Source organism: Vulpes vulpes, chromosome 7 (genome assembly GCF_048418805.1).
Source record: "Vulpes vulpes isolate BD-2025 chromosome 7, VulVul3, whole genome shotgun sequence".
Classification (NCBI taxonomy): Eukaryota; Metazoa; Chordata; class Mammalia; order Carnivora; family Canidae; genus Vulpes; species Vulpes vulpes.
In genome coordinates, this window is record NC_132786.1 from 32,698,661 (window position 1) to 32,713,801 (window position 15,141).

General features: G+C 40.8%; 1 protein-coding gene across 1 annotated transcript in view; it reads right to left on the bottom strand.

The window, feature by feature from the left end:
* Positions 1–1,653: 1,653 nt before the first annotated feature.
* Positions 1,654–15,141, bottom strand: part of KCNU1 (potassium calcium-activated channel subfamily U member 1) — a 141,506-nt gene continuing 128,018 nt past the window's right edge. Inside the window, 4 exon segments of the mRNA XM_072762693.1 lie at positions 1,654–1,867; positions 4,270–4,403; positions 6,220–6,411; positions 14,287–14,426. Of these exon segments, the coding sequence (XP_072618794.1) occupies positions 1,654–1,867; positions 4,270–4,403; positions 6,220–6,411; positions 14,287–14,426 (680 nt within the window).

The following is a 15,141-nucleotide window of genomic DNA, read 5'->3' on the forward strand; positions in this document are numbered from 1 at the left end:
TCTGTAGAAAGTGAAGGATGAAGAAGACTCAGGTAAGCTTAAAAAAGAAAAAAAAATTCCTTGATCTCTGACAGCTTTCCTTACAATTACTCCTTTTTTTCCCATATAGGCTGAGTGGATTTTATTACCAACAAAGTTTAACTAATATAAAATTTTATTTCCTGTGGATTAGTGTTTTGTTTTTCTTTTGTGTGCTTAGATACAGAATGTTTGTAAGTGCTAGAGTCAAGACAACCATGTTTAAATGTTGATTTGATCACTTGCTAATAAAGTATAATAATTTGGATGCAGGGACACCAGGGTGGCTCAGCGGTTGAGCCTTTGCCTTCAGCCCAGGGCATGATCCTGGGGTCCTGGAATTGAGTCCCACATCGGGCTCCCTGCAGGGACCCTGCTTCTCCCTCTGCCAGTGTCTGTGCCTATCTCTCTGTGTCTCTCATGAATAAATAAAATCTTTAAAAAAATAATTTGGGTGCACTCATACTAAAAATTTACTTGTTATCTGAAATTCAAATTTAACTGGGTATCCTTTCTTTTATCTAGCAACCCTATTTGTGACATAGTTTTTTCCTTTGTATAATAGAGCTAATAATACTAAATCAGCAAAGATGTTGTTAAAAATGTCAAGGATATCATAAGCATTATTTAAAATAATGTATTAGAAATATGGTTTATTATTTTCTTTCCTCTTCCCTTTACCTGTGTTGTATCTAAAACACAAGATGTTGCTTACAAAGCTCATCATTATAAGATAACCCATTGGGAGTAAATGGTTTATTTTGGAACATAGGGAAAAGTTTTAGACCTTTTATGCAATGAGGTCTTTATCCTCAGATTAGAGAATTTGGAATCTGTCATATATTTCTGTCTACCTGACTTCACCTAGGCACCCCATCCCAGGATACTGGAATAATTCATTCTTGTGCGAGCCATATAGCTAAGTCTTACTTACAAACTGGTTTCCAATTCAAATCAACATCTCCTCATCTGATCTTTCTTACCTCCTATAGAAGAAGATGAAGAAAGAAAGAGCATGAGGAATAATGAGAAGGAGATAATATACTAGCTTACTATTTGCCTGCTTAAGGATAAAGAATGTAAGAATCTTCATTTGAGGGCTCTTTACGTCTCGTCTTCTTGGGTTCATCCCTATTGGATGAACCCAAGAAGTACTGAAGAATCTCTTTTACATAACTCAATCTAACATGTTTTCTGCTCAAGGGACACAGAGCAATGAACTTTCCTTACAGAACATTCATCATCCATTTCTTTATTTATCACTCCAGATCCAGTGGGATTGGATCAGACTTTGGTCTCTCCCCAGTATGGGCTTGCTGATCCACCACTAGGCACTGGGCACAAAAGTGGCATGCTTCTGTTTTTATTTTCCTGTTCAAAGTCACCATCTCTGGATTTGCTTTACAAGTAGCAAGCGAGGGGCTTGTGGAGAACATCCACGGGTCTAGTTTGGTTTTGAAGAAGCAGGGGCATTCTCCTCTGGGCTTTCCTTCTTTTTTCCTCTCCCATTTTCTTTCATGGTTTCAGTTTTACCTAAATGTGTCTGGGATAATATTTTACTCCTCTGAGTCAATACAGCTTGCTTAGAATCACTAACAGAGATAGTTGCTGGCTGCAAACAATGAACGGTTGTAGTCAAAGGTTGTGTTGTAGTTGCTCAACTGGGTCAGTTGTAGGAGAATTATGTATTTTTGTACGTTTCTCTGATGTTGGCACTGTATTTGTCATTTCATATAAAGCTTTAGATGAAGTATCCATTTTGTAACAAGAAGTGCTGAAAGGGATGGCACAAAACACAAGATCCGAGGGCAGTAGCTTAAAGTCATTGTCTGGCCGGGTAATCACAAACCTGTAAGAAAAGCCAAAGATGACTCCCAAGCTTTTGCAGGCAGGACAGTGTGGCTACAGACAATGGCCCAAACAAGGAAGTCTTTCTGCTGGGCCAGAGGAGGAAATGTTTTTTTGTTGTACTTTGCTTCATTGGTTTCTGATTAAGAGTAAATATCTCTAGCAACGGAAGTCCTTGGCTAGGAATCAGAAGACTAACATTCGCTTCTGCCTCAACCCTACTTAGGCATGGCATCTCCCTTCCCTGGGCCTTCCTTTAGTCATCATTTTAATGGGAGAGGGTTAGGGTGGAGGTATTGACTGATTGATCTCTAACAGTCTTTTTAATATCCACTACAGTAATGCATTTAGTCAGCACAATATTGAACACTTGGCCAAGCTTTATCAAAATCAGAAGATCACATATATTCAGCTATTTCTATTCTAGCTTAGGCCTACTCTAATACTTATGCCACCAACTATCACGAAAAAATGTAGTGTGGCCAGTGGGGGAAAAATATTAAACCAAAATTTTATTTGAAATTTTGACTAGTAAGCAAATAGCAAATGTCAATGAGTCTTAAAGAACTCCCAGAGCCTGGACTTGCATAAAAAGTCTTCGCAGGGAAGCAGGATACCTTAGTACTGTATCAGGCATATAGCAAATCCTCAGTAAATGTGAGTTAATTAATTAACCACCAGCATTCATGTCAGCACACTGAGGCAGAATCACCTTTCATATCTTTCAACCTGTATTTCTTCATCGCTACCCCAAGTGGTCACCTCTTCTTTCCTGAACATCCAACTCAGGGCACCTCAGACCTCCTTTTACTGAATTTTCCCACCTTTATCTTTCCTACTGAGTCCCCTACAATGTCTATAATTGTTTAAGCAAAACCTATTATAGTCACACATTCTCTTTGAAATAGAAATATCATTTCCTTCCTGGAGGTCCTCTCAAATATGGGATGCATGTTGTCCCAAATACTGAGCTCAATGGGTTTTCCAGAGGTGTTGGAGCAAAGGCATTGAGTTCAGGAAGAGAGAGAGACAGAGAAACGAGCATCATTTATGCTTCCTAGTACTGCTTCCAGAATATCACTGCTCCCCCAACGTCTTTGTGATTAATGCTCTATAGCTGCATCACCCTCCCTCTCGATTCACCGGTGTCATCTACAGATCTCCAAGCTTATTTGCTTCTGGCATTTGGGACACTTTTTCTTTCAAATTCCAGTGCCACTATCAGCTTATGTGCATGCAGTGTTTATGTGGGTTACAATTCCAACAGCCAGCGCATTTCCACTTCCCATTGATCTTACCTCCAAACCACTTTCCTAGTCATATACTAGGTGTTATCATTTCTTGATATGCCCTGCCACTAAAATTCTATGCTTCCATAAATCATTCTCTGGCTGCAACTTCCCATCATTCTTTCCCCTTTGATTCCTGAACTCTGAGTACATCTACTCTTTAACTGCATCAGGATTTTCAACACTTTTTCCTTTAAAGTCTGGTGTTGCTTCCATAAACCCACAATAAACCCTTCTTCCATTTCCTCTCAGGAGCTAATACACTTTGATTTCTTTTTCAATTCCCTGTGATACTTCCTCCATCTTTTCTCCCAGCAATGGCTATGCCTATACTTCACAGAAAAATCCTGGTGTTACATACAAATTCCTATTAGCACAGCCCTCACCTATGGCTATGTTTGCCTTGGCACCCATTCTTTTCCTTCTGATGAGTAGAAAAGACTTTCCATTTAAGACTACCCCACTTTGAGTAACTTGGTTTCTTTCCCCTTAGAAAGGAGAACTCGTTTCCTTCAATCTTCTTCGTCTCTACTGTTTTTAATTTCTCCTTCTTATACTGAATCCTGTCCATTCCCATTGTGAGGATCTTACTTTGGACCTACATTATTGTGTTGTCTGTAGACTGCACCCTTTTCTTCCCCCTCCTACCCCCCCATACATTTTCTTTATGTTCTCCTACATTGTGGTCAGATTGCTCTGACTTTCAACTGAAATCTGAACATGTCGCACCCATAACTTATATAGAGAGATCACAGTGGGCTAGAGATGAGGCAGTCAATAAACATTTACCCAATGACTCTAGCAGAAATAAGTAAATCTTTCCAATGTGGACAGTGGCTTTCAACTTTAAAAAGTTACATAGAAATAGATGAGGGGTAATCTGAGTTTACATTTCATTTTTCACTGGGTACATGGACGTCATTCTCCTTATATGGTCAATATTAATTGGATCACCAATTCATTCATGTTAAGTTACACACATGCTTCCTTCTTCCTACATAACTGTCTACTTCCCCCGGACCCTTTTTTGTAACTACGGACCTTGAGCTCTGTACTTCTCTTTCACATTGAATAAAGCAGCTTTGGCTCTTATGCTTGGATAGATGGGTAGCACTTTCCAAGCTAGCATACTCCCCTTTTTTGTTCTGGCTTGTTCTCCTCTTCATCTATCATGCGGTATAAGCCAAGGCAGAGGATTCCAAAATTATCTAATGAGCCACAGAACACTTGCCCAAATGTCTTTCTTGGCTGGGGAGGAAAGAGAAAAACATGTGTCTGTTGGTACTTCAATTTAAGCAATAACAAGTATTTACTGGAAAGCTATTGTCGTTCCTTGCAGCAAAAATTTGGAAGACCCAAAAGCCGTTTCCTGTTATCTTTTATAGTGGCAGTGTCAAGTAGGAAATTAGGTTTATGATACGTTTTGAGCATCTAATCCCAGTGATTATTTTTATCACTGTGGTCTTTCAAGAGTATCTTGTGGGCATGGTATAGGATGTTGTTGTGCTAGTTTTTATTACTACTGCTATTTGGTAACCATTAAAGAAGTAATGATGAGTAACAGGTTGGGAAATTCAGTTTTCCAGCTATACAATGGGTTGAGATGTTAAATGACCTCCAGAGAGTAATCTTTTTATCCTACTCTACAACAGCTTACAATCCCAAACATTCCTCTTGACACTGCTCTCTGGCTATAGTCAACAAAAGCAGCATGAGTAGCAGACAACAGGGTCAAAGCAGCAGCAAATGAAGTCACATGAGAGCAGTTTGTTTCATTATGATTCCTTAGGGTAAAGAATAACGTGGGGACAGAAAATAAGTGGAGAAAGGAAAGAGAAGAGTATTGACCAGTCCACTGTCACTTCTGATACTGACAAGAAGCTGCCAGTGGCAGTCGTCCTGGACTTATAATCACTCATAAGGTAATCGTGGGTGAAGAGCCCAGGACCACAGATATGCAAAGGACCAGACTATGCTACGGGAACTTTGCACCTGGAATTCAGATGTACAGAGGTTCTCCCTTTTTGGCAGTATCTATTAAGACATACCAGGTGCAAGAACTGGAAGGGGCTGCTCCATGTGAAGGGAGCTCTGCTGATATCCTCTCAACAAACAAAAAATATTTCCTTACAATGCCCTGCCCCTGACAACTGGTAGAGAGCTAAATGTAATTTTAATCAAAGCTAAACTAAAAGACACCAATCAGTACTTTACTCATCCCCAGGCTGGACTTCACTGTGATTCCCAAACACTCAGATGCCCCATTGGTTATGCCATAATTATGGCACATCTTTTCCCCTTGCCATAATCTACTGCTCACCAGCTCAGTGGGCTAAGAAAATTCAAGCATTTTCCACTGGCCAGCCCGATCAGAATCTTAGACCCAAACACAGAACTCTTCTGCCTGATTTCAGCTGACATCATCAGATTTCTTTATCAGCTCAGGTGTATAGGAAGAGTGAGCCGAGCCTGGGTCAGACTGCCTTGGAGGGTCCTCTGCTTTTCCAGTGGGACACAATGTGGTTTCAGGTAAATCCTTGTTTCTCTGAGTCTTGGTTTCTTGATCTGTTCAGTGCAATTAATAAACAATGTCCTACCAAGTAAACCTTTAGACAGATTAACTAAACAACAACTAAGCAGACAGGCACAGGGAAAGTGCTCCAGTAAATATTAGCTATTAATATTTATTAATATTATTATATTAATAATAATTAATATTATTATTAATTAATATTGTTATTATTATAATTATTATTATATCCTCGCTAAGGTGCAAAGTTGTTAGACCTCTCAGATGCTTCTTGCAGACTTCGATTTTTTTTTATTTAGAAGATAAGGATAATAATAGCTGCCTTATCTACCTCTTGGAATTATTGTAAAAAATAAATAGAACATGTGAAAATGCACTTTAAATTATAAAATACTCTGTGAATACAAGATTGTATTAGTTTTTGCTATTATTTCCATGCTATGGACCATTTGGAACCCAAACAGCCTGAATCATTCTCAGAAACCCAAAGTGGTAAGGAAGTGGGAACCCCTATTATGACAGGAGTAGACTCACTTTAATGTCTGACAAAATTGTTTGGTCCAAGGACAGAAGTCCCAGCTTACAACGCATTCTTCCAGACAAAACTGAACTGTAGCTCTGGACCATCCCACAGATACTCTTATCCAAATGTTGTTCCAGCTGAGAACTTATCCCTCCTGTCACCAGCATCTGAAGTAATTCCAGGACATGATAATTGTAGAAGGCCTGGAAGGCAAGGGCAAACGTGTGAAAAGTCAGAGGAGCCAGCACAGAAACTGTGGAGGTATATTGTCTTAGACACTTGGGGAGCATTGCTCTTTGAAATGGATCCAGTGAGGCAAAACAAGGTCTCTCATTATTATTAAAATCAGCTAAAATGTCTCCATTCAGGTAGGGCACTGGGTTAGGCAAAGTACAGAGAAAATAACACTTACTCGTTTCTTGCTCCCTCAGAGCTTACACTGTGGCAGAAGAAGAAAATGGGTAATGATGCTAACACCAAGGATGTCTTCTCTTCCAAAAATAACCAAAGGAGTATGTTTGGCCACAGATACCTTAATAATCATCACCATATATTTAAAACTGTGTATTTAATGAGACTTCTATTAATGTTTCCTTAGGCTTTGACATTATTACTGTCATCAATAACTGAATCTTCTGAATGCAAATCTACTTATATTCTTTTTAATTGTGACTTACTTGGGGACAGGTATTTACTTGGGTCTTCTTATTATTTAGATCTCCCATAGCTCTTGTATACTACACAAATGGTAGATGTTGAATAAATTAATGGAATTTTGGAATCTCTGGCATCAAAACAATTTCTTATTTTGAAACTGAATAACCCTAGCTATGTTCTTGAACTACTTTCCTAAAGGATTCCTACCACATATAGTGTAAAATAGATATCGGCATACCTGTAAATAGCACTGTAATATGTTACCCATTAGATTTTCCCAAAACTATTGAATACACAGTGTTTTAAATGTTCTACCTTTTTAAATCTAAATTAGATTTTTACTCTGGTTGACATGAAAATTTGTATGTTTATATATTACCTATACAAAAATCAATACTTTTGTTTTTATTAAAAATAATAGGAAGGACCTTAATTGTTACTGTCATAGAAATTTTGCTATTTACTTTCTCTAAAATTCCGGGACTTGTCTTATGCAGACCGAATTATGATAGGGTCCTGTTTACTAGTCTTCCTGTCTTATTTTTCTTCCTACTAACAATCCTTGTTCAAAATGTTTCCAGAGAGATTCTCTAGGACACAAATCAAATCATGCCGTCCAGCTCCTCAAACCTGCGATGTCATACCCCGATGTACCCCAGGCTCATCTCCTCCATGAATGGTGCCCTCCAGTGCACACTATAGTCTATCTATTGCTCAAGCTACATATTTATTCCTTTATGCCTTGCTTTGGAACATCTGACTGATCATTCATCAAACTCTCTGGCTGGCAAACTTTAAGCTGGTCTCCTCATCAGAAAGAAGTTTCCCTGTCTTTGTGATCCCACAAAAGCCACTGGCTTTTGTTCCATTTCATCCTTCTATATTTTATAGTTAGTAGTTTGTCTGAAACACACCTGACTTTGAATCTTGGACTGGCATGTCTTAGCTGAACACCTTTGGACAATTCATGTGTTCTTTCTCAGAAACAGTTGTATAACTTTTAACATTGATGTGATAATACCATCTTTGAGCCTTGTTTGTAGGAGGAGATGAGATATATCACATACATTACTGAACTCTGTTCCCTTCAACAGTGGTTCTTATGTATCGAGATCACCTGGAAGGATATTTGTGAGTGTAGATTTCTGGGATCCAGGATCTACGGGATCAGAATGTATGGACAGGAGTGGGAATCAGAAATTTAAAGGCCACCTCTGGTGGTTCTGTCACTGGTTGGTGCTCAGATCACCATCTGGGAAACACTTCTGTAAATGAAATGTTCTTTTGGAGGACACACTTTATCTACTTAGCATTCATGTCCTCAAAGTGCATGAAACAAGACAGGTATTCAAAAGCTATAAGAATATTGACAGCAACTGGCAGTTGATTTTTAAGAAATAAATAATGTTAATAAAATGTAAAAGCCACTGGGATAAGAGGGTGTAGGAAATTAAATATGAGCTATATGAATTAAGAGAGAATAAAAGTAAAATGTTTTAAAATAGTTTTTAGATTAAAAGATGACTTCAAATGCCTTCTCCTCCCTAATGTCCTGACTGAAGGGTTCCCCTGACTGATGGTCTCCTTCTCACATTTCTTCTTTGTTCCATTTTGCTACCACCCAGAAGGGTGCTTACAGAATCAGCTCCCTGAAATCCAGGCATGAACAGGGGATATAAATCCAGGTTGAGCCACAATCCGTTTAAGAACAAGTGGCCATCGTGTAGAGTGATCAAACATAATGCTGTTAGAATAATTCTCCACTGATTAAAGAAAAGGTACAAATTTTCAGGTTATCCTGGTGTCAAAGGCTCTAGGGAAACATGTACTTTACATATTTAACTTAGCCTTTGAATATATCATTTTTTCAGTTTTGACATCAAAAGGATTGCAATTCTATATTGGGAAAAATAAAGGGATTTATGTTACCCTTATTCCATGAGCTCATCTAGTATTCTTATAATTCAGGATTCTATGGTATTGGTATCTTTCTTTTTTCATACCTCCTTCCCTCTTTCCTTCCCTTCCTCCTCCTATCTTTCCTCCTTTCCTTCTTTCTTTTTTCTTTTTCATGAAAATACAAAAGTTGAAATGTGCTTCAAATAGTTTAAGACCTTTAAACTTGGATAGTGTTTCTTTTTTTTAATATTTTATTTATTTATTCATGAGAGACAGAGTGAGAGAGAGAGGCAGAGATACAGGCAGAGGGAGAAGCAGGCTCCATGCAGGGAGCCGAATGTGGGACTCGATCCCAGGAATCCAAGATCATGCCCTGGGCCAAAGGCAGGCACTAAACCGCTGAGCCACCCAGGATCCCCTTAGATAGTGTTTCTAATATAGTCATATTTACTAGAATTTGGACTTCCAGTGTTAGAAAATGTTGCAGCCCATGGTGTTATAACTTTTAGCTACAATGAAGACAGAGGTCTCTTTTACAACTTACAATATTACTTAATAATGTAGATACTAACATCCTAGCTACTTGCTGCTCTTTATTCTGAAATCTAATCTCAAAAGACCCTAAGACCAAACATTCATTGAGAAATGCTTCTAACTGAGAATGAGGCTACATGATAGGAAAACTGCAACTAACCAGCTGAGTGACCTTAAGGGAGTCATGTAACTTCTGCGAGCCTCAATTTCCCTACAAGTAAGGAAACTTCCCTAAGTTCATGTCTGGTTCTGAAGTTCTATTGTTATAAAGCTGTACAGGAATCCTGCTTATGGATCTGAGTGTCTCTCCCTATTTTTTTTTATAACATTAAGCTGATAGAAGATTAAAAGTGAATCTGAATTATACTTTATAGGTATGTTTTCCCATCTGGGGCAGGAGTTCACAGCAGTGTACCAGAGGCTATTTGGAGCCCTGGTGTCAGCTGTATCAGATTTGGAGGGAAACAGTATTATTTTATCTTGAAAAAAAATTACAGGTGTATCAGGGCATAGAATGAAAAACTACACGAAATCCAAAGCAAATTTTCAGTAAAAGCAGTGATGGGTTAATAGCGTAATATTCAGGCTTTGTTCTATCCTTGGGACTTGCACATTCAATTCTTTATATTTTTTTAATATAAATTTATTTTTTATTGTTGTTCAATTTGCCAACATATAGAGTAACATCCAGTGCTCATTCCGTCAAGGTGCCCCCTCAGTGCCCGTCACCCAGTCACCCCTTCCACCCCCTTCCACCACCCCTAGTTTGTTTCCCAGAGTTAGGAGTCTCTCATGTTCTGTCTCCCTTTATGATATTTATTAAGGGGGAATGGAGAAAAAGGTGGAGAAGTCGGAGTCAAGACTGGTGATCTCATCTTGTTTCTGACCCAGCTGAGGTGTTAGCCTCCTTTTTTTCTGAGGGGGATCTGTTCCGAATGCATCTATATTCCTCCTTGCACTTCTGTGTAGTATGGGCATCAGGGAAAAATAACTAGAATTCTAACCTCTGACCATGCAGCAATGGGGAAGAGATCTCTTGGTGCATTGAGCTTGGCAGCAAATTGGAAGAACCATCTAGAAGGTGTTCTTTGGAGAGGAGAATTATGGGACAAAAGGCACATGCAAAATGGGGAGGGATGGTGGACTCCTGTCATATAGGACTCTTGACTGGGAACTGGAAATCTGTCTCAAAAGAGAGGACAGGATTCTGGTCTTCTTATTTTATGCCTCCCTCTCTGTTGGCCACGTATTCTAACTTACAGGGAGTGGTTTTCCAAATCTCCTTAACAGGAATCTTCCTTTACATCAAATCCTAGGCAGAAGCCACACATAGTTCTGACTGGGGGGAAGAGTGCAGGTGGTGGTGGGGGCATGATGGGGTGGGTGAGTCCCTCGTCCCTGCTTGTCTGCTCAGCAGCTCCTGAATACCCTGGGAGGCAGATTCCTTTAAGCAAAACTTGAAAATCAGTGCACTGGAAGGACACACATAATCACAGAAAGAGATGTCTGAAAAGACAAAGGACTATAACAACGAGGTCTGACTCTGTAATCATAGAAAGTGGGGTTCAAAGACTAGCTCATCATCTGTAAGTGCTGTGACATTGGCACTTGATTTGTCCCCCTTAGCTTCAGATTCTTGATCTTTAAAGTGAGGCTTATAATTGTATTCTCCTAATTGGGCTGGAAGAAGAATTAAACAAGGTTTTGTAGCAAAGATCTTGGCCCAGAGTAAGTGCTTCAGAGGTCTTATTACTATTCCTGCCACAGCTATTGTTCTGATTATTAATATTATTCCAACAGCAAAACTTATTGGAAGAAGTTACCTTGAGGTCTGTGTTGGGAAAGATCCGTAGGTGTCATCTGGAGGCAGAAAACTGTGATCATTAGTGGCCTCTGTCTTGGGAATGTGTTAGAGGGAGTGATAACCATGGAGGCCAGAACGGCCATCCTAACTTTAAGGGGAGACTGAGTTCTTTGCCTTTCTCCCCCACTTCTCAGCATGAAGATGCTCCCACATGTATGGAGAATAAACTGGAGTGTTAATGAACATATTCTGCAGCCACCACCACAGTGTTGGCTCCCAGATGTTTTTAGTGCCAGAGGATAAATGGTCTCTTCTTCTCTGAGGCTACTGCTATCATTTCCATGAGACCAGGCACAAGATCAGGAGGCCAGCCAAGATCAAATGGTACTAGAAGACTGTAGAGGATAGAATTGGAAGCCCAGACTTGACCCGTGGGCTCCTTCTTTCTATGTGGCTGGACAATGGGAAGTCACCCCCACCCTTAGAAAGCCAAGTGGACCGAGTAGCAGCAGACAGAGATGCAAGGGAAACAAAAGTGAGTAGTATGACCTGATTATTTGCAAAGGTCTAGTTCAGCTCATCATGGCTAGAGATTTGGGGCTGGAGCTCTAAATAGTAGAAAAGTGTGTTCATTTTGTTGTGCCATGCATCATTAAGGATTCAAGAGCTTAGGCAGAAGGCCACTAGGTAGATATGCAGAAGGTTAAGACCTAAGCCAGCCCTCTTGACAGAAAGGCTTGCCCTGAAGCTCCATTGCTCTTCTCACCCTGTGTTCTGTTCACCAAGCGCTAGTCCTAAACTTGGCATTTACCAGGAGCCCTTATAGGCAAACTGGTGGTCCAGTGTGGCTTGTGACCTCATGTGACTCTCCCTTGTGTCAGACATAGTGTGTGGATTTTCTCTCTCTCACAGTCTTCAGAAAAGACTCCTGAGTTTTTTACCCAGCTTATTTCCTTCTCCAGGAGGACTAGACTGTCCTCTCCCACTGAGAAGCCCACCATCACAATATCTGAAGGCAGCCTGGCAGGCAGAGGTACTCCTCAGTGTGGTCACAGGACTGACGGCAAGTGGAGGGAGGCTGCTGGATCTCAAGTTTGAGCTTCCTATGCGGGTTGATGTTATGTGTTCATCTGTTTTTATTTCTACTCTCTTTGCCCTTCTCTGCCCATCTAGCTCTTCCCTCTAGTTGTAAATGGAGTTCATGGCTTTGTTCTACCTCTGTGGACCAATGGAGTTTAATTAAGGCTCCAGTTCAATTTAAGGCACAAAGTTGCCTGCCATCTAGGGATCTCTGAAGAGAACTGGGACCTTAACCCCATTTAAAATGTATCCCGTAGACAGGTCCAGTTCATCCAAAATCACCTCCTGCCTGATGCTTTAGTCATTAATTATTGGAAAGTAACTGACATATCAATGACAGACAGTGATAAAATCCTTTCCTTGTTAGAGCCACCTTACTAGAAAAGTCACCTGACTTGACTCCCAGCTCAGTCAAGGCCAAATGCTGCCTCACCCTTTAGGAAATTCATCATCTACCAACTTGTTTAATGTTGAACTATCACTGACATAGTTTTATCTCTCTGAGAGCTTGATAGGATTTATGAGATCTCCCCCTGCCCCCCAAAGCTTAGGAAAACAGAACCCAAGGTGACACAATCCCCTCAGGATCAGTGGCACTGATGCTATGAGGACAGTGCATGTGCCCCAACCATGCTCCCCTAAAAGTGCAAACTGTGCCTTTGAGGTGACCACACAGTTCAGGAATGATGCCCCTTCCCCATAGAATTACAGAAGACTGCAAGGTAATCAAACTGTGTTCAGAGCCCTGTGCGTCTGTAGGCTGATATTCAGCCCCTCTGCAGCCCTTCCCTTGGAAAATCTGGGGAAAAGGAGTCTGGGAGGTGGTAGGTAACAAGGATTTCCTTTGAAGGAGTTCTTGCACCCACGTACAAATGGCTACATACAGATTTTGTGTTTTGATTCAACTCCTTGAACACACCAAGGGCTCTTGCACCTCACTGCCTTTTCCCTTCTTCCCTGTGCCTGGAGTGTTTCTTCCTCAAAGATCAAAATGGTGGGCAGCCCCGGTGGCCCAGTGATTTAGTGCCACCTTCAGCCCCGGGTGTGATCCTGGAGACCCAGGATCGAGTCCCATGTCGGGCTCCCTGGATGGAGCCTGCTTCTCCCTCTGCCTGTGTCTCTGCTTCTCTCTCTCTCTCTCTCTCTCTCATAAATAAAATCTTTATTAAAAAAAAAAAGAGAGAGAGATCAAAATGGTGTGTGCTTTCTTTTCCTCCAAAGCTGGACTCACATGTCACCACATCGGTGCTGCCTTCCTTCTCCAGCCACGCTATTGAAACTTCCAGCTCCTTTCCTAACCCCTATATTTCTCATCTCATATTGCCTTAGCCTTATAGCTATCTGACACACCACATGTGTTCCTTATTTATCGTGTTTCTGTTAATCTCCTCCATGAGCCCGAGCTCCACATGGGCACAGACTTTGGTCTGCTTCATCACTGCTGTGCTTCCAGCAGTTAGAACAGTGTGCCCTGCACGGAGTATGTGATCACATGGTGAATTAATTCCACTTACAGAAATACTGTAGTCGAAGCAAGGGATCCACTGAGAGGCTAAAGAGGAGCTGAGAGCTGAAATGCAACCACGAAGTCGAAAACACATCCCAGGAGCGGGGCAACTTGGAGGGAGAGCTGACCTAGCTCTGAATAAAGCTCATACTACCAAGGCTTCTCCTTGGTCCCTGTGTCCCCCTATGTCTGATTTCTGCATAAGTTGATGGGGATATTTTAGAGAGAAGAGAAAGCAGTGTCTCCTAAGCTCTGAACCAGAGCTTGATCTGCCTAGATGCACTTGAAGCTGAAAGGTAGGCATCCTGCTTTTTATGCGCTCATTCCTCCTGGTACCAAGTGTTCTGGTCCTAAGGGCCAGACATGTTTTTAATCTTGAAAATGTGAAAATTTGGCTTCCCTTGCCAAGTAGTTATATATAAGAGAGAGAGAGAGAGAGAGAGAGAGAGAGAGAGAGAGAGAGAGATGGAATAATGTATGTGAATAAGTTTTTTCAGAAAAATCAAAGAGAACTCCAAATTGTGAGGCATTCTCATCATTTTCCTAAGACTGAACCATCCTTTCTCCCTTCTGCAAGCTTCACTTAGCTGCACTTACTGTGGCCAGGAGGGAATCCAAGAAGCTGCCAGAAAAGACAGTGCCTGTGGAAAAGGACGTGCTAAGATGCAGGCTTGTTCCTGCGAAGGATTCATCCAGTCCACTCAGCTGTTCAATATAGTGGATATTGGAAGGATTTTCTGTAAGGCAAAAATGGAAAAAAAAAGAAAGGCAGGCAGACAAGCTTAATACAGGAGTGCCATACATGGCAGGCCAAGGGGTGATCACTGATCAAAGAATTTGATGTCTATTCTGGGGTCAATGTGGGATCTGCCCGTACTTCAGTATGTCTATCTATCTATCTATCTATCTATCTATCTATCTATCTATCATCTATCTATCTATCTATCATCTATCTTTTTTATTTCCAAGTATCTTCCTCCCCTAAAGACATCTATCCTTCTTGGGTACCTTCATAATCAAGGGTATACCTTGGTACTTCAAGCCCAGCTCCTCCAAATAAGTGTCCCCAATGTCACCTTTGTATAATTTATCTCTCAGACCAGAGCACTTTTGGAAGTAAAAGGGTGTACTCTCAATAACTGCACTGACAGGGAGGCCTGGGTGGCTCAGTAGTTGAGCGTCTGCCTTCGGCTCAGGGTATGATCCTGGTCCAGGGATCGAGTCCTGCATCGGGCTCCCTGCAGGGAGCCTGCTTCTCCCTCTGCCTATGTCTCTGCCTCTCTCTGTGTCTCCTATGAAAAAATAAATAAAATCTTTTTAAAAAATAACTGCACTGGGGAAACAGGCATAAATAGGAACGTATGATCACCCCGGTTACAGACATTTTTCATAATACCATGCCATAGATACCTCGGTATTTACTTGGGTTTTTAGAGTTGTCTGGGTCCAGAA